At 42.9% G+C, this 22,930-nt stretch overlaps 1 protein-coding gene across 1 annotated transcript in view; it reads left to right on the top strand.

Moving 5' to 3' along the window:
- CEMIP (cell migration inducing hyaluronidase 1) overlaps positions 1 to 22,930 on the top strand; it is a gene marked incomplete at both ends in the record, with an annotated part of 52,858 nt that overhangs the window by 4,226 nt on the left and 25,702 nt on the right. Inside the window, 9 exons of the mRNA XM_082321458.1 lie at positions 548 to 784; positions 1,169 to 1,348; positions 4,668 to 4,738; positions 5,479 to 5,574; positions 6,201 to 6,322; positions 9,448 to 9,589; positions 10,399 to 10,590; positions 19,547 to 19,722; positions 20,304 to 20,513. Of these exons, the coding sequence (XP_082177584.1) occupies positions 548 to 784; positions 1,169 to 1,348; positions 4,668 to 4,738; positions 5,479 to 5,574; positions 6,201 to 6,322; positions 9,448 to 9,589; positions 10,399 to 10,590; positions 19,547 to 19,722; positions 20,304 to 20,513 (1,426 nt within the window). The remainder of the gene's footprint in view (positions 1 to 547; positions 785 to 1,168; positions 1,349 to 4,667; positions 4,739 to 5,478; positions 5,575 to 6,200; positions 6,323 to 9,447; positions 9,590 to 10,398; positions 10,591 to 19,546; positions 19,723 to 20,303; positions 20,514 to 22,930) is intronic.

Here is a 22,930-nt window from a genome sequence, read left to right as displayed (position 1 = left end):
GCATGCACCTTGCCACTACTCAAGCTGATTTTCCAGAATAGGCTTAAAACCCGAGGAGTTCTTTTATTCTGAAAATTCTCCTCCCTAAACATCCTTTCTTTCTGCAAGAGAGTGGTGAGCCAAAGGATAATACATTTATGTCTTCCAGATTGCTACAGGATCTCTTAGAATTTCAAGGATGCCAAACCCATATTTAACAGCCACTAGACCTCTTAGCGCCTGGTTAGGCTCCTAACCTCATCCAGAATTTAAAAACACAAATGTGTCATTCAGTCTGGGCTTCAGGCCTCCTCTGGCCTGGGTATAATGAATATAACATGTATAATTTTCATTCCAGGTTGCTGATGGTCTTCAGTAATTGCTAGTATTATTTCAAATAATTTATTTTCTGTACCATATGGGCAGTTGCTGATTCTTAGAGTAGTTGAAAGAAATGCATTGCAAATCATGACACTTCTCTCCTTGGGCCATAGCAGAACAAGGGGAGAGGCTCCTTGACTGTCAGATACAAACCCAAACTGGTTCCTTTCCTCCCTTCCTGCTGCAGAGCGGATGATGGCAGCCAGCCGAATCCCTACTTTGGGCAGAAGTATCTTGGAGTAAGTAAGGGTGGCACTCTTGAGATCCACGGAAAGAAAAAGCTGTCCTGGACTTTCTTAAACAAAACTCTTCATCCTGGTGGCATGGAAGAAGGTGGATATTACTTTGAAAGGAGCTGGGGCCATCGGGGTGTCATTGTCCATGTTATTGACCCAAAGACGGGGGCAGTTGTCCATTCAGATCGGTGAGTGATTTTTCAACTGTCTAGATGTGAGGATCTTTGGGAACAGGTTGGGGACAGCATCTCAGCAAGTTCAGAAACACGCGTTTTAGCATCTTGTTCGAGTGGGTGTTATTGCATGTATATACAATTCTTTCTAGATCAGTAATTTCCAAAACGGAAGAGTGAGTAGTGTTAGTGCCTTGCTATTCTGTCAACTAGAGTTTAATCAATTCGGCTTAACAGAAACCCCTAATATACCCTGTTAGACAAGTGCTTTTGCAATCAGATAATATCATTACTGTAAACAATAAAAAAGAGTTATTTCTTTATGGCACTTGGTTTTTAGTACATAAAGCTGCGATAATTTACTGAAGTAAATGTTTTTGGATGTTTTTATCATTTTAGGTTTGATACCTACAGAGCAAAAGAGGAAAGCATACGCCTTGCCCAGTATTTGGGCAAAGTTGCGAATGGCATGATCCTGTCGGTTGCAGTGAACGATGAAGGATCCAGAAACTTGGACGACTCGGCCAGGAAAGCAGTGACCAAACTGGGCAGCAAGCATTTCCTCCACCTTGGGTTTAGGTATGTGCCAGTCCTGCCAGTTCTCCCAGCACAGAGGCTTTATTATGCTCCTGAGATGTCCAAATAATTCCACTCTCTCAAAGGCACAAAGTTCTTTCACATGGAAAAAAAAAGAAGAGGGAAACTTATCAATGTGAAGTTTTAGCAGTTAATTAGATAGTTTAAGATGCACTCAGTGTCTATATTGGGTATTTTTATTAGCAGATTGAGCAATAGCGTATGATTCACATTAAAATAGATGTTTTTCCAAGATATTGTTCCCACAAGTTACTTATTCCAATTTATTTTCAGGCCATCCCCCAAAGATTTAAGAAGCATTTCTACATACACACGGTGGATTGGATGGGATGAACATTAAGGAGGATAGAATAATAGCCATGTAACCCTGGCTAAATACATATAGACATACATACAGCATATTCTTCAGTTTGTCCAATACACATTCAGGGACTCGTGCAGGACAGGAATTTAGCATGCATGAATTTATGCTGTGGATTGTAAATACTTCTGTGGCCAATACAGTGTCTATGTTGGCACACACACTGTTGAGAATATTTGCTATTTACCCAACCATAGCCATTATATTTTTTGTGTTTATCTGAATTTATGTAGGCTTTTTTTTTAAGAGGCACTAAGAAGGTCACTGCAGAACATGAAAAAAAATCTGCCTTGTGGGGAGAAGTGATTCAATACAGCAGTCTGTGGGAACAGACAAGTGTCAGTTGGGCATGTGCAGATGGAGTAAGATTTGGGGTGGTTGATGAAGAGGTTGTGTCAAATATTACACGGACTCCTGTGCACCAGATAATGCATTTCAAAGAATCAAGCAAGGCTGCAGAAATAGTCTCCAAAGCCAGACTGTCTCCATCAGTGCAGTGCTTGCTCTCAAATACCCAGAACCCATATTAAAGCCCAGCAGCCTGCTGGGTTTCTTTTCAAAGACTGAAATTTGGGAAACAGAAAAAGATTTTTGAACATTACATTTTTTTTTCCAATTGTGCTACAGGAAGAAATTGATGGGTTTCGCATATGTTTATAAAAGTGAATTGCACTTGATGTTTTTAGGCTGCTGTGGTGTTTTAATGCTAGTTTCTCACTTCTTTGCTATAAATGCTTATAATGGAAATACCATAGAAATTCATCCATGGAAGTGCGACTTTCAACATCGCTATTGTTTGCAGTCAAAAAGCTAATCCTTGCCATGCTGTTATCTGAAATACTACAATATTTCCTTATATAAATAATAGGGACATTGTGGGTACCATAATGTGGTAGTAGTTGGTAAATATTTTCTCCCACTGGCATACTGGTATGTGGAAAAACACCTGCATCTTGGTGCACCATTTAAAAGACTGTATTTTTAGAGTGTTCTCGGCGTTTAAGTTCATCAGCTTTTAAAAAAAAAACATTGTCTGGATGGCAGCTGAGACCAGATTTACAAAGGCAGTTAGATGGCAGAGTGGAAGAGAGGCAGATTTGTCAGATGTATCCAAGCTTTCCTCCTTATGCAAACTGAACTTCCACTTCACTTTAGTGTAACAAGAGATAGACATATTGGTTTACATTTCAGACAGATCTGCAACTATGAATAAGGCTGTATATACCTGACAGGTGCTTTTCGGATTTTTTTGGAAGATCTTAGAAAAAAAAATATTCAGGATGAGAAAATTACACACACATGTACATGCTTTAACCTGTATGGCAAAGGAAGGCTCTGAGAGAGGAGAGTGGATGGATTTTTCTTTCTATATGAAGTGGGGCCAAATCTTGAGTTGCAGAACTAGATAGCTTCTTATTCTTTAGATTATTTTTGAGATTATTTCGAGGCCATCATCTTTTTTGTCATTTGTTTTGAATTTGGTGACCAAAAAAAGAAAAAAAAATCTATCATCTTGCCTACTGAGTGATAAAGTGTCCTTCCTGCCCCCATCCCCCTTCTCTCCCTGGGTGGAGATCACAGCCCAGCAGTGCCTTCAGCAGTTGGCGCACAGGCAAGTTTTCCAGCAGGAGCATCTGGCTCGCTGGCAGGCTCCCGAGGCAGTTGTGCTGGCAGCTTCCGCTGAGCCTGTCCTGTGCTCAGGCCGAGGACGCGCCGCTGCGACCGCGTCCCCTTGAGGAGCCGTGTCCGGTGTGTGCGTGGGGCCGCGGCATGGCATGGGTGCACCAGTGCTCCCCGGGGGCTGCTCCTGCCGACCCCAAAGCCCGGGCCTGCGAAACCCAGCAAAGCCCAGCTCGCACCAGTGGTGATTTGTGCATGTTTTAGTGGCTATCTGTCAATGTCTGCATATGTTTTCTTCTGAAGTCCCAGGGTGGTTTATAACTTTGCTTATACCAGCAGATGGTAAATGTAAGGTGACCTGCAAGACTCAGGGGTGAATCTTGATGCAATTGAAATCACTGGGTATTTATACCTATAGAGACATGATTTAATCTATGGGGCTGTTTGCCAAATTCAGGGTCGGGGTGACAGTCTCCCTGCCACCCTAAAAGCATATTTGTTATTCTGTCAGTCATTAAGAGCAGATATGCCTGAACCTCTTCTATTTCGAAGATAAAACTCCCTCCTGACCCCCACTAATTGGGTTCACCTCCAAGGCTGGGAGGCACTTTAGCCTCTGGCTCCATTGCTTACTCATCCATGTGGTCATTCTCCAATGTTGCTGATAGCTATTGAACCTACTCAACCAATAACCATCAGGCAGTAATGAACTTACTTCTGATATAGGATCAGATTTGAACAGACAATTCAGACTCATAAACCTTTATCCCTGTTCAATGTTCAAAATAAGGAAACTAGATATCCAGAGACTATCTAGGTATTTTTTTGTTGCCCTTTGCCAGCCAGTCTGTCTATTAGAAATTCTCATGGGTCATTCCAAAAACAATTGTGACATACAAGGTTTCAGCATGAGCTAAATTTATTTAAGCAGGAGTGGCTTTTTTTCCCATATTCTTTAGTATGCATACACACACACACACACACACACACACACAAAAGTAAGATTTTTAGGCTCCCCAAGGAGTTACCAGTGTCCTATGGGTCTGTCACACACAACCCTCTTTAAACACTCATTTAAAAGCGAAACACACTTGTTATAGGAGTGTATTAAGCGGGGATTTGTCTTCGAGCTTCCTTCTCTTTTGATATATTTACTGAAGAAATATAGAGTATTAAGATATTTTTTTAACCAAGCTGCCTGTCACACTAATCAGACTGTTTTGAATGTGGTGCCCCTGAGAAATGCCAGAACATTGGGCTATAAAAAATATGCATCTCATACATGACATAACTTGATCATTTCTCACTTTCATTTTACAGGCACCCATGGAGTTTTATTACTGTTAAAGGAAATCCCTCCTCTTCTGTTGAAGACCACATTGAATATCAAGGTAATTCATGCACAAAATACTGGCTTGACATTATTTCTAGAAGTTATTGGAGTTATGGCTGAGATTAATTTGGTCAGTGGTGTTTTCACTTGACACGGCATTACATCGAAGCTGGGAGCAATTGATGGTTAGACATATTTAATTGAGTGCTCTCTGTATATATTGCTTCTTCCCATTAATGCAGCTGAAGCAGCTGAGTGGGGTATAACCTAGGCTATCCAAACGCTGAGATAAAAGGTGAGATCGTGCACCAGTGTAAATCCATGTAACTCCGTTGAGCTCAGACACTGCCTCTCTTAGACACAAAGCTATGGAACAAACCCAGTTCACACCAGCTGAAAATATCATCAGTGTATGCTGTATTGGTAGCCTCAAATACTCCTGCAAAACAATTTTCTTGCAAGCTGAAGACTTTTGAGTCTGTGTCTTTTCATGACATTTTCAAGAGCAGCTAACAACATAGCTTGCTACAACATCAAATAAAAATAGCAATATATTACAAATCATTGGTTTTTTTATCCTCTCTTGATTTTTGAAGATTTTTCCTCCTGATTGTCCAAGCAGTTATAAAAGTGTCCGAAGCCTCATTCCAAGATCAGTAAATTTTTCTGGAAGCTGTGCAGGGCTAGTTCTGGATAATGTAGCCAAAATATGCAAACACACACACAGACCATTACCTTTTCAATTCTGACTTTTATCGATTGCATTCAGTGATTTTACCAATGTTTGTTTTTTTACAGGTCACAAAGGATCAGCTGTGGCCAAAGTATTCAAACTATTCAAAGCTGAGAATGGAGAACATTTTAACGTCTCTTCAACTAGTGAGTGGGTTCAAGGTAAGAGATCTGTATGCCATTTAACTCAGTAGTAGACAGTTGACAAATAGGGTGAATCAAACTTTTTATTGCAATACATTTCCATTTAGGAAGAGCGGACTTACTAGGTGCTATTTACGTCGCTGCTAACCCAAGTAAAGAACACACAGAGATTCCTTCCCCAACTGTCTCCAGGACTCTCTGAATAACTGGGATCCTTTTTCCTTTATGGCACTGGGTATGAAATTCCATCTCTTATGATCTAAGAGATCACACACAACCTCTTCTTTTGACTGCATAGTCATCATGTCCATGTTTCAGACAACATACAGTAACTGGTCGTAACTTGATCTGAAGATCAGAAAAGGCAGCTAAGGAGGACACAGATCCAAAATCCATACCTATTAATAATGCTCATACTGCACACTCCAATTATGTAGCTTTTAATAACTCCGCTCTCCTTTGGCTGGTTACACTTCACAGCATCATTAAAAGCGGTTGACAGACTGGCAAGAAGAGGCAGGAATCAGATCATCAGTGAAGAAACTTGTGAATGATATCTGAGATCATGTTATGCTTCATGCATTTTTGCTGCCTTCATTAAGCTTGACTTTCAAATGACTTTTCTTGTTTGCACTTGTCTCCAGATGTAGAATGGACAGAGTGGTTTGAGAAGCCTGATAAAGCAAGATCTAAGGACATGGAGAAGCTTTCTGACTTCAAAGCTGCTCACCCTGATAAAATCTGTAGGCAACCCATTGACATCCAGGTAGGCTAGTTTACTACTCGCTTTAGAGGGGTGAATCCTCTTTGGACTGACACTGCATGATCTGAATGAGGGGATCAAGTGCACCCTCAGTAAGTTTGCAGATGATACCAAGTTGGCTGGGAATGTTGATCTGCTGGAGGGTAGGAAGGCTCTACAGAGGGACCTGGACAGGCTGGATCGATGGGCCAACTGTATGAGGTTCAACAAGGCTCAGTGCCAGGTGCTGTACTTGGGTCAGAACAACCCCATGAAACGCTACAGGCTTGGGGAAGAGTGGCTGGAGAGCTGCCTGGTGGAAAAGGACCTGGGAGTGTTGGTCAACAGCTGGCTGAACATGAGCCCAGGTAGCCAAGGCGGCCAATAGCATCCTGGCTTGTATCAGGAATAGTGTGGCCAGCAGGACCAGGGAAGTGATCATCTGCTTGTACTCAGCACTGGTGAGGCCACACCTTGAGTACTGTGTCTGGTTTTGGGCCCCTCACTCCAAGAAGGACATTGAGGTGCTGGAGCGTGTCCAGAGAAGGGCAATGAAGCTGGTGAAGGGTCTAGAGCACAAGTCTTATGAGGAGCGGCTGAGGGAGCTGGGGTTGTTTAGCCTGGAGAAGAGGAGGCTCAGGGGTGACTTTATTGCTCTCTACAACTGCCTGAAAGGAGGTTGTAGCGAGGTGGGGGTTGGTTTCTTCTCCCTAGTAACAAGTGATAGGACAAGAGGAAATGGCCTCAAGCTGCGCCAGGGCAGGTTTAGATTGGATATTAGGAAAAATTTCTTCACTGAAAGGGTTGTCAAGCATTGGAAGAGGCTGCCCAGGGAAGTGGTTGAGTCCCCGTCCCTGGAGGTATTTAAAAGACGGGTAGACGTGGTGCTTAAGGACATGGTTTAGTGGTGGACTTGGCAGTGCTGGGTTAACGGTTGGACTTGATTATCTTAAAGGTCTTTTCCAACCTAAATGATTCTAAGATTCTATGAACCCCAAAATAATTGTGCTTGTCAGTAATTTTTGTTTCTAAATAAAGGACAGCGATTATTTTACTGCTCTAATACATAACCAGCAAGATCTGGTATCCAATCTTGTATTTTTCTGAGACAAAAGTTTATAGAATTGAGCCCCTTTCAGTACATTCTGGCTTCTGGCATGAAAAGGAGTACAGATGGGGTCATGGACAGCACAGATGCTGTCATGAAATATGTGGTTCCCTGCTGGCATATTAAAAGGAAAAAACACATGAAAATTTCAAAGTTTTTAAATGGTCCTGAAATGGACCCTACCTAAAAAATTAATCACAAAATGTAATGAGATGGTAAAACTACCAGCTGTAGTAGGTTGGAAAAAATGTTGGTGAGCTTGCAGCCATTACTTGGAGTCAATTTTTTTTTCTCTGTGGAAAGAAATCTGAATTCTTTTTGGGGCTAAATATTATAATTACGCCATCAGGCCAGCATGCTGAGGAGAAATCACATACCTTTTCTGAGACTGCAAAAGCCTCTTTAAGGCCAAAAAAAAAAAAGGCAAAACCCAAGCTTTTTCCTTTTTTTCAAATGCTCACCATATGCTTTATATCTCTCCCTTGTAAAACACCTACAGCAGAAGCATTGCCTAGCAAAAGACAATAAAATACTTTGTATCTGTGGGAGGCTGAACCTAAGGTTCCTGCATACTCTGAACCAGCGGAGCTCTCCTTATTCACAAGAATGTGGCTATTGAAGTAAACGGGAATGCTGACAGCATGAGTGAAAGTTTCCAGGGCTCGATGTTATAAAGAATCGCCTCTTGAACAGAGAGGAAAAAACTGCCCTATAACTTTCTGCCAGGTCTTAGCAAATCCACATTAATTTCTGCTTCCATATACATATATTAGAAGTGACAACTTAGTTCAAAACAGGGGTCAGATGTTTGTTATGATACAGCCCCTTCTAGCATGCGTATTAAAAGAGAAACAAGAAAGATATTCTTCCGTTCAAGAACCAAATCTTTTTTAACCTTCTATTAAATGACAGTTAGGTTTTTTCCATGTATATTAAAAGTGAAACATCGTTTTTCAGTTTATCCTGCAGATCTTAGGGCAAATCCTCAGGTAGTGTCATCTGGTGTTGCTCATTGCCTTCATAAAGTTACATTGATTTATACCAGCTGGCCGGCTCCAGCTATGCTACGTACAAGAAAATTGAAGATATGATGATAATAACAGAAGTGTGGCACAGCCAGAGGCACATTCCTTCAGCTGACAGTGCTAATCCTATACATGGCAGCAGGATGTATGTATTAATAAGGAAGGTCTGCCTGAGTGAGAGAATCAGGATCAGACCCTTCACTGAAAGATGGCTTATCTCCTGGTGCCTTGTTAAAATGCACGTGTTATTTGGATTGCCCAATGCAATGCATCACATATTTGTGAAAGGGTCAAGAGAATTGCAAGCTATAGAGCTGGACTGTGAAATTTAACATGACCCTGAGGGGTGACATTGCCGCAGCAGGAGCACAGGAGAGGCTACATATTGCACTGCTTCTTGGTACGAGACAGCCTTTTTTCTCCAGGCAGCTCTACAGGCTGGTACTTGCATGTGAGAAAAGGCCGCCTCTTCTTGTTCGTTTTGGAGCAATGGGTATTAGAGCAGCTCTGTTTTTTTCTTAGAGAGACTGATCCATGCAAAGAAGCAATAAACCCCCCACCTCTTTCTTCTGCAAGCTTCAGACATAGTCTAGCCACAAGCAATGAAATGAGTGCAGTGAAGAGGCTTGAAACTATGAGTTCATTTGGGTGCAAGCATCTGTGTTCAGTGTTTTCATCTGCCTTCAAATCAATGGCAAGAGAAAATCTAGGGCACCAAGGCAGATGTTAGTGAAGCTCAGAATACTCCTCCCAAAAAAGCACATGGTCTTAATATAGATACAAGAGAAAGGCATGCACCTAGCAATAATCTATGCAGCTTGTGGATAAAATAGCTGTGTCTGAGCACCAGCTGGAGTGCCTGCTGGGTAGTACACGTAACAGTCACCCTGTTTTGTTGTACAACTGTTGAGCATCACCCCAAACAAAGCGAAAGCCTCTTCTGACAGCATTGATGTTTTGGTGAAATCTCTTCACCTCAAGGTATCACTTGTTTTATATTTCTGTTTTCATTCCAGGCAATGACCCTTGATGGAGCTAATTTAACAACTGAGGTTTTCTACAAGAGTGGCCACGATTACAGGTTTCTGTGCCACGGCAAGGACCAGACGGGCGAGGGCTGCCAGAACTACAGAGTACGGTTCCTGTGTGGCAGATCTGGTATGTGCCCCATGTTTGAAAGCCAGAGCAGGGAAAAGCAGAAATACTGTCTTCTGATGACTAGCTCTTGTTTCGTGGAAGAATAACTTGAGTCATTTCCCAAGCTAAAACTTCGACTGGGCTATTGACATGAACACAGATAAAACGGCTGAAGATTTATCTCAGGAAAAATTCCTGAGCGCTAACAGAGGCAACAGGGTGGTGTCTCAAAATCCCAGCAAGGCTATGGCAAATACTTGGCAAGTCCCTTCCTGTAAATATCTTGCCTTTTCCTAAAGCATTTTGGGATGAGGTAGGATTAGTCAATCAGAGTGTGTGAAGACAACAGGTTTGAAAGTAATACTTTGTTTTGTAGTTACTAATTCCAACACCGTTGTCCCTAACCTGGTCATTAGACAAGTCATTAGGATTCTTCAGCACTCAGTTGGCAGGGAAAGAAGGGTGGAAGACAGTTGTTTTGCTGGAAAAAACAGTCATTACGGTAAAGACCACTTGGCTGCTGTAAATAACAGTGCCCAGCGCCCACAAGTGCTGCTGCTAAGTGGGTGTGGTGAACTAAGAGCTACATTTAAATTTAGTCCTGGGTTTAGTGGAAAATCCACCTGCCTACAACTAAAGGAAAACACTTTCTTGTTTGCTTGCTTTCCAAGCCAAAGTCGGTAAAAAGCATGTTTGGAAGAGTTAACTATTTTTTGTTGCATGAGGAAATCATCATTTTTGGTGGCATTCCAGGCAAAAAGAAAAAAAAAGAGCAAGCATTTTCTGATAAGATTAACTGAATTCTCCACCCTTCCATTTTGGGTTTTCAGTGAAACCAAAGCTTACGGTAACCATTGACACCAACGTGAACAGCACGGTCCTGAATCTGGTGGATGACGTGAGCTCATGGAAACCCGGAGACAGGCTGGTGGTCGCGAGCACTGACTACTCCATGTACCAGGCGGAGGAGTTCCAAGTACTGCCATGCAAAGCCTGCAGACCCACCCAGGTCAAGGTAGCAGGTAAGGTGCTTCATCTTGTCATGCTGGTGTTGCAATTTCACTGAGATAACTCCATTAAGAATTGCAAAGATTTGAGACACACCTGAATTTGATGGCTAGTTTTTAAATGCTTTTGGGAAACGTGCCTTTCGTGCTTGAAAGCCACCTGAGTCTGGTTCCTTTCTGCCTTCCCTTTTCATAGCTGACTCCATCATTTTGTCCCCAAGCACACTATTGAATGGATGTATTTATTTAAGAGAAACCAATACAGGTCACGTATTTGAAATGTTCAATTTTACATAACTGTATTTGAAAATGTATCACTTCCTAGAAAGCAGGAGATGAGCACAGCTGATCTGAAGAGTGAGCTAGGGCAGGAGCAGACCGTGAGAGACTGTAAGGCTATGAAGTAATGTGCAGCTGGCTATCTTCCTAAAAAAGTTGTGTTTAACAAGAACTGTGATCTTACATTTTCAAAATACTGTTTTGTGCTACTGAAGCTACTGTTTCTCTTGTACTGTGTCTCTAGACGGCATTGCTTAGAGGTGATGTATTAACCAAACATCTCTGGTGTCATGTGGCAAGCGAGTTGTCCTGAGCCACAGCACTGGGGCAGACGGAGTCGGCACAGTGCTGCCCGAGTTAGGCTGAGCCGGAGGAGCAGGAAGCTTTGCAGAGCCACAGCATTCTTCTCTTGAAGGTGACTAACTCAAATCCAGAACAAATTGCTTTTGATGAAAAGTCATTGCAGACTAATGATTGTAAAGTGGTCTTCAGATACTAAGTCCAATTAAGTAGCATAACCATGACGAAGCACAGACTATTACTGCTATGAGCATAAAAGTGAAATTCAGGGTGGGAGATTTGCATCTCCGCTTGAGTCTGTGAAGTGGTCTTTTCCTTCTAGAACGAGATTTTGGCACGCTGATAAACAGAGCATGGAAATACCACATGAACTGCCTCTTCTGTGAATAGATAAGGAACTTTTAATTGCTATTCCTTACAAAAGCAGAAGTCATTGTACAATATAAAAGTATGTAAGAGCTGAGGCCATATTTCAAAGGCAGAGTCTGCCTGGTGACAAATCATGCATGTTACGTTATCTTTTGCTGACACGGTGGTAACAGCCATAGGCAGAGGTTTTGTCTGCATTTACAGTAAGATTTTTCTGAGAAACCATGAGGGCACTTGGAACATCCAATGCACCAGGGAGTTTGCTCAGTTCTGTGAAATGAACTGCTTCACCATTATCTCTGATGCAACACCTTCTGGAAGGTATGAATATACTTCCTTTGGCAAGTGCCTCTCCACAGAGCTCTAGCCATTCATTGTCGGATGGCCTGAAAGAGAGATGTTCATCAAGCCAAGAAAAATGTTATTCACAGTTTCAATGTATCATAGTCTTATGACTTAAAATGACTAGTACTTTCAAAGAAGACACATGTCCAAGTTGAATATTTTTCTTGAGCAACTTTTGAGCTATTGGAAAAACTGGAACCAGACTAGTATGATACAAGTCACATCATGAAGATGATCTTGGAAGATCATCAATAAAAATAAAGATGACATAGGAATATTTCTCTTAGGCTTCCCATAATCTAATGGATCTGTGAAATTCATGTAATTACATTTATCTTCTACAACAGTGGCAACTAAGTTAGTTTAAGGAAATGAATAAAGGGTTAAAAACAACCAAAAAGTTCATGTGAATTTCAAGTAAAGAAGCAGTGGAAACACTTGTTAAAGTAATTGTGCTCTTGGTCTCCGATTACTCTTTAGGAGAATTAGGACATTCCTTTTATTACCACAAATGACATGAACACCAGGGCCAAAGTCTGCCCTTACTTATATCCAAGCAACTCCATTGACGTCAATGGGATTTCACTGATTATATAAATCAAGGCAAAATCTGGTCCAGTAATAGAAATCACATCCAACTTTTTTGTAACAAAAGCACATTCACGTTAGAAAATAAAATAATCTGCCTGATTCTAAGTTCAGTCTAGATGAAATAAAGTCTGGGGAAGGCTGAGATCTCCACTGTCTTTAGGAGTCAGGAGGTCCCTGAGCTGCTGTATGCCCGGCCATGGTGTAACTTCATCCATTGCCCTGTGCCATGACATGCAATTAGCCAGAATAAGGTGCACCAATGAGCCAGGGGGTGGGTGATCTCCATGCCTCCTCCCCTCCAGGATGCCTGCAGCTGCCTGCAGCCTGCACAGCTCTGCCTGTGCTCTCCCTGCCCTGCCAGGCGGGCGACAGTACCATGGTGGAGGATTCTGAGCTGTGCTCCATCGCTGGACGAGGCGAACACCACCGCGCTGAGCCCTTGGCTCACGCTGAAACCTATCTGTGCACGGGCATGCATGTATAAATCTCCCATGATCAGGTGCCGACTTTGATGAAACTTGTTGGGATTCAATTAATTACCTGTGAGACTTCCACGCCATGGTTAAATAGGATTTTATTTGTCCCAGCGGCTCAAACATTGTGGCAAGCAGTGGGCTGGCCTCTGGCCTTAGCACAGGTGAGCAGCCCCTGCACAGCCTGTGCTTGCGCGGCTGCATTAGGTTCTCAATTGCGTGCAGAAGACATTTGTCATAAATGGCTGCCTGCCTTTCCCTGTGTGAGATATTCAAGAGTGCTTTGCTCCTTCTGAAAAAAAGACTTCCACACAGATAAGTCTACATACGGGGTCTCAGAGGGATGTCATTTGTAGTAAGTGGAATGGCCTAATTTTCCTAAGAGGTTAGTTTAGCAGCTGAGAACTCCAGAAGTCTGTCCTTTGAAAGAAAAATGATAAAACCATTCCTACCCATGATGGTTTATTTCCCTTTTAATCTTTCCTTTTTTCCTTTCCTTTCCTTTCCTTTTTTTTTTTTTTCTTAAACAAAACCTGGATGTCATGTCTGAACTACTTAAGAGTCTCTCTGTTTAAAAAAAAAAGGCAGAAAACCTCTGCTTTGTGGACAGACAATCTGGTGTGGCAGCCACTTGGCATACCAAGGTTTAATTATAATTGATGCTCTCATCGTTTAATAATATTTTAATAGATATGGTTTAGCCAATTGCGCCAAATAAGTCAAACTCATTAGTTAGCTCATGTCCTATTTATAGTTGATGCTTCCTGCTGAAAACTCATACTTGCTTTGCTTGCTAGAAATGGATTGATTAGAGGCTGGTCTTTTCAAAACAGCTTAAGAGCGTTAATACTCAATTGCCATCAGGTTTTAGTAGGATTTAGATGTCTAACTGTGGACTTCTGCAAATCTCAGTGTAGAAAGTGAGGGAGGGCATCCAGGTACTCATCTTGTGCACTCCTTTATTGGAGTAATTCCACTAATGTCAAAACTGCGGCTCCCATGAGTAAGCGTGGTTTGCATGAGGACTCAGCTCTGCAGGTCCTGCTCCTGGTCAAATGGTCGCTCACTTAAATGGAACTTTTTTCTTCACTTGCCTCCTTTGTTTAACTTTTTTTTTGCTTGTCACTTTTGTGCCTAGATTATTTTCTCTGTGGGAACAGATTAAAACTGTTTGATCTTCCAACTTCACAAGGTTTGGGGAGGGACGGCAGTACAGGGCAGAGGGAGGGAGGAGGGAGGAAGGAAGGAAGGAAGGGTTGTGTTATTATGATAGAACTGGATAGTAGGAAAGATCAAGTATTTTGTCTAGTTTCCCTGGGAAACGAGTCTTATCTGCATCTTGGTTGCTCTGTATGAAGTTACTACTAATGCTGATAAGTTTCACCATGGAACAAAAATGATTAAATGCTCTTTTGTGCTCCTATATGCTCTTGATAAAGCATGAAAAAACTATTTGTGCCTGGCATAATTACTCCAATTATCCCACATACTGGTGAATCTATGATTACAAGCACACATATCTTAAATCCTGCTTATTGGGTTGTGAATACTAGAGAGATACGGAGTTTACTGTGATCTTGTTCATGCAGAGAACTTTGAATTAAAAATGTAAATACATAGCTGTCTAACAACTTCACAGCCTGTGTCAGCAGTCATCTTGTGCTGTAAGGATGGGAGAAGTCACTCCGCTATCAAAATTCAGATACTTTTAGAGATTTAGGGGGTTCTGTTTAGAAGTTGGCATCGTTTTGTCTGGAACTTGCCAGAAGCTCTTTTTTTAAGCCAACCCTGGTGCTTGAGGGCTGGGCAGGAAATGTCATGAAATGGCCCTAACAGTCTTTCAGAGCTCTTTCTTCTACCTTTGGGCATTGCCTAGAAGCAGAGTTGGAAAAAACATACAAACATACTCAAGTTTACATAGCAGTTCAGAAGGGTTGAGTTTGGGCCTGATTTAAGTAAGGATTTGATCTGTTTGACCACCAGACCTGCCTAATCTTCCCATCCCAGCTGTGAGAACTTACATGTCAGGATAAGGAGAGGAAAAAAACTGGAAGGTCAGAGAGGGAAAACCTAGCATTTACAGAAGTATGTCAGTAGATTGCTCAGCAGCTGCTGCACAAAGAGGGCATGAGGTGGGACAGGAGTGGGCTTAGGAAAGAGTTTGACACTGCCATTGGGACAAAATACTAATAGACCTTGCAGAGACCTCTCAGTGCTCAGCTAAAGCCAGCGCAAGCAGACGCACTGCCCTCAGTCCACATCAATCCTCCTGTTGCACCTATCTGCAGCAATAAGATCCACTCATTTCAGCCTTGAAACCAAACAGCTACAGAGGCTTTGATCCAACATAGCATTTAAGTATACACTTAATAATATCCACATGAACTCAAGGCTCTTCGCACTCCTACAATGAAGGGTATATGTCTGACCTTTGCAGGACACCATGCATGACCATGAAGGAGAAAAGGGATGAAGGGCTATAGTAGGATGAGTTACCCAGCAGAAACTGTCCCAAGAAGGCTTAGTTAGTTCTGAATTCCTTACAAAGTTTCATCCTTTCTGCTGTATGTCTTTTTACTGGAAACTTAATTTTCCATGTAAAAGTTATGAATCGGAGGAATATTTAGTTGTTAAGACATCAGGTTGTACTGCATGACTCAGGAAGCTGGTCAGCTCACCCAAACCATGCTGCGCTGCCTTACGGGCTGGTGGCTTAGGGATGCAATAGCGAACCCCATCAAGATAATTCACAATAATGAGGATTTGACAGGTTGCTTGTGTAAACATTTCTTGGTTATTAAATATAAGCAATAGGGGCATTGCTACCAGCGATGACAAACGTTTGACAAAAATGCTAAATCTGATAGAGGTCTGGGCTGGCATCTACAATGAGTTGCGCTGATTTTTAGAGACACCCTGGAGGATTCACTGGATTATGTGGATTGAACAGACAAGTTTGTGTTTAGCTTTTCCTTTAAAAAATCTTGCTTAGGAAACACTAAAAGACCATGAGAGAGAAGGTCTTAGTCTTAGAGAGCCCAAATGAGAACAAAAGAGCCTTTAGAGAGAAAAAAAATCCTGGAGCATCTTAGCTCCACTTTATCTTCACCAGACCCAGACCTTCAAGTGCCTGTTTCACTTCTGAAAGGGAGATTTAGCAGTTTGTGTCATTTAGAGGCAAGGCATTTAGGAATGCAGGAGTGTACCTGGGAGGGTTTTCAGAGACATCTGTATAACTCGCCAGAGCTGAGCACTCTTCTGCATCTGTAGCAGCTGAAATAGTTTTAAAATTCCACCCTTCCTAGGTTTCATAAGGCTGAGACCCAGGTTTTATGGCTATGTTCAAGTATGGCAGGTTTTCCTGGAGCTTGATACAGTTTGGAGAGACTCTGCTTTGAATTGCTATGTTGACATAAGCATGCCCTTGATCATCTATGTTTATCTTAATGCATACTTTCTTTTAATAATTACCTTGTCTTTAGCAACAACTGGCGAATTTAATAGTCACTGTCTTGAGTAATAAGCATGGAAATGTGCTCATATTTTGCTGAATCAAGACTTCTACCGGGCAAGCCCACATGTTAAAGAAGTTGTTCACTGTGAATTTACATTTTGGAGTAACTGGAGGCACTGGTATGACAGAGCAGCAAACCCACGACGTTTTTCCTAGTCCATCACACGGGCCTGTTGTGGGAAGACGTAATCCATGTCACTGCAAGGCTTTGTTTGGTTTAGATTATAACATGGCATGAGCCTGGCTTGCTGGCGAGGCAACATCTGTCCGTGAGGGATGCAGCAAGACCAAGCCCAAAGGAGGAGATGGTGAATCAGTGACCCCTGGGTTTGTTAGCGGTTGGGCAATCACAGGCATAGGCTTTGGTGCTGAAGCAGCAGACACATTCCTCCCACGTTCAAAGCACAACGTTGCCTTTCTTAATATCAAATCACTTCAGTGAGGGTTTGCAAACCCCTGGCTTGGGTTTGCCCAAGGTCAGTGCTCAGGATCTCGGATATCATGGCTGCTCCCTGGGAAGGCTCCACGTGATGGCTGCGAGCAGCAGCCTAACTTCAAATTTGCAGCTCTGCAGAGTGAGATGCTCCCATCCCCATGTGAATCTCTGAACTCGCCACGGAGCAGCCTCTTGTTTTTTTTTCATGCCCATCACTAAACGTGCCCCAGCGGCTCCCTGGAAGTGCCACATGTCTATAAATACACATTGTGGTGCTCCCAGCACCATAGGAAGCCCCCGGTGCTGGTTTCCAGCAGGCATTTACAGCACCTGAGGGCTCCCGTGCCCGGGTCTCTCTCCCATGAGCCGTTTCAGGAGCATGGCCCCATTGCCATGGGGAGCTTGAATTTCTGGCTGCTTCGAGGAGAGGTTTGTTTTTCAAAACTCTGTTAAAGGAGCTATTATTCAAAATCCACTCTTACATTGGAAGGGAATTGCTTTCTATCTCTCCTTTTATCTCCAAACAAGTCAAGTCAGCAAAAGCACAAAGTGAAAAACATGCACCCAAGAAGTTATATTTAGAAACTGGTTAGTCCGTATTTAACATTCCTGTCAGTGCTTACACTATTTTGCATGTCTGGACTGGTGTTAAATTAAATTAAATACATGCAAGCATGACATTTATTATTCTAGAGCTCAGTACATGAATAACAAAACTGCCTATCTAATTTCACTGCCACGAATCCTGGAGATGTGGCTTGAAATAGGATGTTCTTATGATTATCTGAACTTCTCCCTGCATTTCAGTAAATCAAGGAAAGGTCAGCTCCGGGGGAAATTGAAAAATAACAGCTTAAAAACAGTTTCATAACAAGAGGCTGCGCTGCTTAGCAGATTCACTCAAGGGTCCAGCACAGAGTATCCTTGTGTGGAAGACACTCACTGCAGCGGCTTTTTTAATGTATAAAGGGAACAATAAGGGAAGCGAAGCTGCTTTTTGGATGGGCTGCATCTGGTTTTGGCCACACACCTGATGAGGCTCACTGGTTTCAGGGCAACAACGCGGGGAAGGCCAGGACTTTTCTAGGGAGGCAATTGCAAACATGGGTAAGGTGCAAACCCGCAGCCCCTTGTTTCTGGGGCTGAGTGTGGAGCTCGGAGGAGCCTTACCTTCCCACTGCAGCACTGAGTAAAAGCGTCTACTTGTCCTGCCATTGCTACTCCTCTACTTAATGGAGAGTATTTTTTCACATGATCACACTATTTTGAAGGTGGAGGTGCTGAAGTAGAGGGCACACGTAGCAGTGTGAACCCCATCCCGCAACACAGCAGTCTCGGAGCAAGGCAGAGCACTCACCCTTCCCAAATCCCAATATAACCATCCAACGATACTGCTCCCAGCTCCAGGAGAAAGAGGGAGTGAATGGTGTTTGCTCATCTTTGTTATAAAGTTAAAGCATCATGTTCTGGTTATAAACAAGACTGTTTCAATGTTCAAAATCCTCCCCTTGACTTGGCACCTCTGTTTAAGCATAAAGTGCTTCACAGCGATAGCCAGGCTTCAGGCTTGCCATTTGTTTCTAATTACTGCTTTGAATGATTCCATTGAAATTAAATACATGCAAGTGTAGCATTCCTTAAAGTTCAGTGTTTACTTAAAGAGTTTATTACTTATTTTTACTGGAATAATACGGAATGTAGTCAGTAAGATGAACCTTTTCCCAACTGCATTCTCTGCAGAAAGCCACGGAAGGAAGGAGGGAGTATGAATATGTTTGAATGAAATTACAGCAAAGAGATTATTTTGCTTTCTAGACATCCGCACTGCCTGGACTTCACCCCTTTCTGGTCCAGCCAGGGAAGGCTTTCTGTGCTTTTAACCCCTCCATGGAGTTGTGTGTGTGTGGAGAAGGTTATGAGCAACCTGGCTTGGCAAAGAGAGGTGTGGCATGGGGTAAATGGAAGATCCCATCAACTCTGACTACACCAAGGCAGGGGGAAATGTTGAGAGCAAGTTGGAGACATGCGGGCGGATCTAAAATTGAGAGGTTTGGGAGGGCAGGCAGCAAGAGGTTTTGCAGCCCACAGGCTGGATGAGGCATTGCAATTGTCCCAAGCCACAATTTCCACAAGGCTTTCTGCCCAGTCCTCTCCTTGCTTAGATTAACAGCCATGGCTTTAGCAGGATCAGACTGATTACTCGCCCGTGAGTAGTGCTGTGGGATCTAAGCAGCTCCCAGTGTCTCGCTATAGGAAGTGCTGTGCTAACCTTGGGGGTTTGGACTCTTCAGTAGCTATATCATCAGGGTTTTTTTGCATTGGATATTCATACATGGCTGATTGTAATCCAAAGTAAAAAGATCTCGAATTATCTCAGTCCCTTTTCAAGGTAGGAAATGTGTTTTGTCTAAGAGACTGTTGGTTTAACTCCCTGGCTAAATGAAGCAACTTAAGACCAAAAATCCCACTTCCTCTGTTGCAAATATCTCAGCCAGACCTTGGGTGACACCTGTGCTCCAGCCTTCCCTCCTTTGAGGAGTCGGCCAACAGTTTTTGCTGACTCAATTACTCCTTTCATTATCACACCAACCCCACCACAGGAAGCACAAGGGGAAACCAGCAGTGTTGGCAGAGTAACACTGAAACTGGATCTTGTTCCTTTAGGGAAAGCAACATATCTCCACATTGGCGAAGTCGTTGATGGCGTTGACATGCGAGCAGAAGTGGGGCTGCTGAGCCGCAACATCGTGGTGATGGGCGAGATGGAGGGGCGGTGCTATGAGTACAGCAGCAAGTTATGCTCCTTCTTTGATTTCGACACCTTTGGGGGACACATCAAGGTAGGGCTGGAGCCCTCTCCTTGCACCTTCCTCCTCCCAGCCACACCTTCACATACCAAGGAAGCCAGGATGCAGGAAGGGAAAAACTCCTCATGTCAGCCACTGGGCAAACAGCCTCTCCCCACAGTACAGCAGATCCACCCTGCTGCCTGTCCTTTGGCTTTGAAGTGCACCTCCTTCCCCTGCAGACATTGCTCACCCAGCCAGGCTGGTGCTCAACCCACCCAAGATAGAGTCTCCATGTCCCGATCCCAGTTTTCCCCAGATTCTGGTGGTGCTCAGCCTGGGGAGTTCGATGTGAGCCCAGCTGACTGAAACTCACAGAAAACATTAAATGCAAATTGTTTCCCTTCTAAAATTAAGTTAAATGTAGCCATGGCAGCAGTGGTGGGATCAAGGAGCAACTATGGTCCCCTTAGCCACCATGACCCTCTTTCCCTCACCCTGCAGCCATACACTCCCTTCCACATGGTAAATCTTTCTAGCAGATACAGTGCAACCCTTCCTATTACTGTATTCTGCCTCCTCCTTACCCTCAACTGTCTTTTATGTTTCTTGACTGATGTTCTGTTGTTCTCCAGATTGGTCTTGATTTTAAGGCTACCCATATTGAAGGTCTAGAACTGAAATATATGGGCCAGCAGACAATGGGACATTACCCAATTCATTTCCATATGGCTGGAGATGTGGATGAGAAAGGAGGCTACAACCCTCCAACATACGTGAAGGACGTCTCCATCCACCATACCTTCTCCCGCTGTGTCACAGTCCATGGATCCAATGGTTTACTGGTAAGAAGCACCAATGTCTACCTTAGAGATCAAGGCATCGGTCAAAAATTTCCTCATAGCATGAATACAGCTTAATTATTGCAGAACGATGTGTTTTATTGTTAGAGTCTGACTCTTCCTGCCATGGATATATATTCCAGGCATATTTCAACCTGCATTAAAAAGGAGGAGGCCAATGTGGCACTGCAGGCTGTGCATGACTCAGAGCGGGCAGAACTTTTGTCTGTGTGGAGCGATGTCTGCAGACCAGCCCATCTCTAATGAGTAGCTGGATCTATCTATAGACAGAGAGCGTGCTGTTTAAAGAGGATAATGAGAAGGTTTGAGTGTGCTTCATCTTTCCTGTAATAAAGGTTTGTGTTTGCAATGCCATTCACAACATTAAGCACTCGCAGAGCTCTGATTTGTCAGTTGCCCTCCAAAACAAGAAATCCTCTAGGATAAATCTATAAAATGATCTATGCTTACCAGACAAGTTACAGCACACCAGGGATGGTAAGAACACGTTCAGATGCTCCCCAGATGCAGGGGCGCCTTCTTCTTCGGGGTAAGGATGCAGAGGGAAAACTACCTTACTGAGCATCCTGGAGACTGGCAGATAACCCCAAAAGGCTTTCCTCACTCTTATCCTACCTCTGATGGCTCCTTCTTACGCATATTCAGGAAACGTGCAGAAATCTATCCCAAAAGCAGAGCTGCTAAAGGTGTGAAATAAACATCAGGTTTGACTAGACAGCTTTTCTCCAAGTATCAGCTCAAATACAAAGTCTTAAAATGACAAGATTTCTGTAGGCAAAGGACTCTCACCCATTCAGTGAGATGGCAGTGTATTCCAAAAGGAAAAAAACTGTATCAGAGCCCTGAAGAGGAGCATTTGTACAGTCAAGAGCCCTGCTACCACATGTAACGGAGTTTTAAGAGAAGACATATCATTGGCAGTTGTAACCTGGATGGTCACTGTGCATTAAGAGTTCATACCCATAGTACTGTTTTAAAGTTACCGTACCATCTCATAGTAGGAGCCTGTAAGAATCTATTTTCCTTGAACTTATTTGGGAAATAGCATTTGCTTTCATCACCTAGCTGAGACATTATTTTTACCCTTTACTTGCTGATGAATGCTTCGTCCTTTACTGACTCTAGCACATGGACGGCTTCATCTTACAGTCTTCCTTTTGGCAAGGACTGCAGGCTACAACCTCTAAAAGTGGCAACATTGGAAGGGAAAGTCACAGGCATAATTAAAATGCACAGAAGTTGAAGAGAGGGCATTGAAATTGTAGCTCCAGAAGCAGAGCAGCTTTTATCTGCTATTTACGAATCCGAGGTTTTGGTTTTGACCTCTATCCATCTAAGTTTATAACATGATCCTAAAAACCTACCAAGTGAACACGGCTTCTGAAGAAAAAAGGCATTCTGCTATATAAATTATACAAGGCATTCAGGGTCATATGGCATCTTCCCAATTTGAAGTCGCCGGTACAGGGGCTCAGTATACGATTAATGCGCAGAGTGGAAGAGCAGCGTTGCAGGATTCATCTGTCACACCATCATGGGCCATTACCAATGGCACCATAAACATATTCTCTGGCTGCACAGAGGTTGCACAGCTGTTGATGAGCTGCAGGTCAGCTGAAGCCCTGCTTTTGGATCTAATGTGACATCTTCATTCCCTATTGATTAATACTTGCCAAAGCAAATACCCAGAGCCTGGCATTTTTCTTATCAGTCAGACAGATGGGTTCATATAGAGCATTTGGAAATTGTTCTGTCTCTTGTGCTTTCTCCAAGTGACAGCCGTGCCGTGGGGGATCCATGGCATAGGGATCCATGTGCTCAGGGTTTTCCAGCCAAGATGACAGGATGAAATTTAGACAGGCTGATGTAGCTGATGAAAGCAGTTTGTTTCTATTATTGTTACTCAACAGCCACAATTCCCTAAATGACCGTGCTTTGCCTCCATGACAAGGCACCCAAGAGAAATCTTAGAATTTAGGACATATAATCTGAAACATTAGTCAAGAATTTAGTCTCTGTTGACTATAGTTTATCAAAATGTGTAAATACTAAACTCTACTCATAATACTTAACCTGTTTTTTATTTTAACTGTATAATTATTGCTGACAGCTGAAAAGAAAGCCCCAGTGAAGTAAAGCAATCTGACCAAGTTTGTTCAGTTGTGTCACAGAAGATATGCTCCAAAGGTTGCATCACTTAAATGTTTCATGGCTCTGTGATAGACATCTGTAGTCAAGCAGCTCCATGCCTTGATTCATCAGGTGATCCCACCACAATCTCCTCATCTGCTTTCCGACTCTATTTTCCTTCCTTTCCTCTTCCTTCTTCCCCAGATATATTCACAAACACCCACATGGGTCTCTAATAAGTACAATGCTTATTCTATACACTTCCTAGT

The sequence above is a fragment of the Platalea leucorodia genome, assembly GCF_965183815.1.
Source record: "Platalea leucorodia genome assembly, chromosome: 9".
Classification (NCBI taxonomy): domain Eukaryota; kingdom Metazoa; phylum Chordata; class Aves; order Pelecaniformes; family Threskiornithidae; genus Platalea; species Platalea leucorodia.
This window is presented reverse-complemented; position numbering and strand designations above follow the sequence as displayed.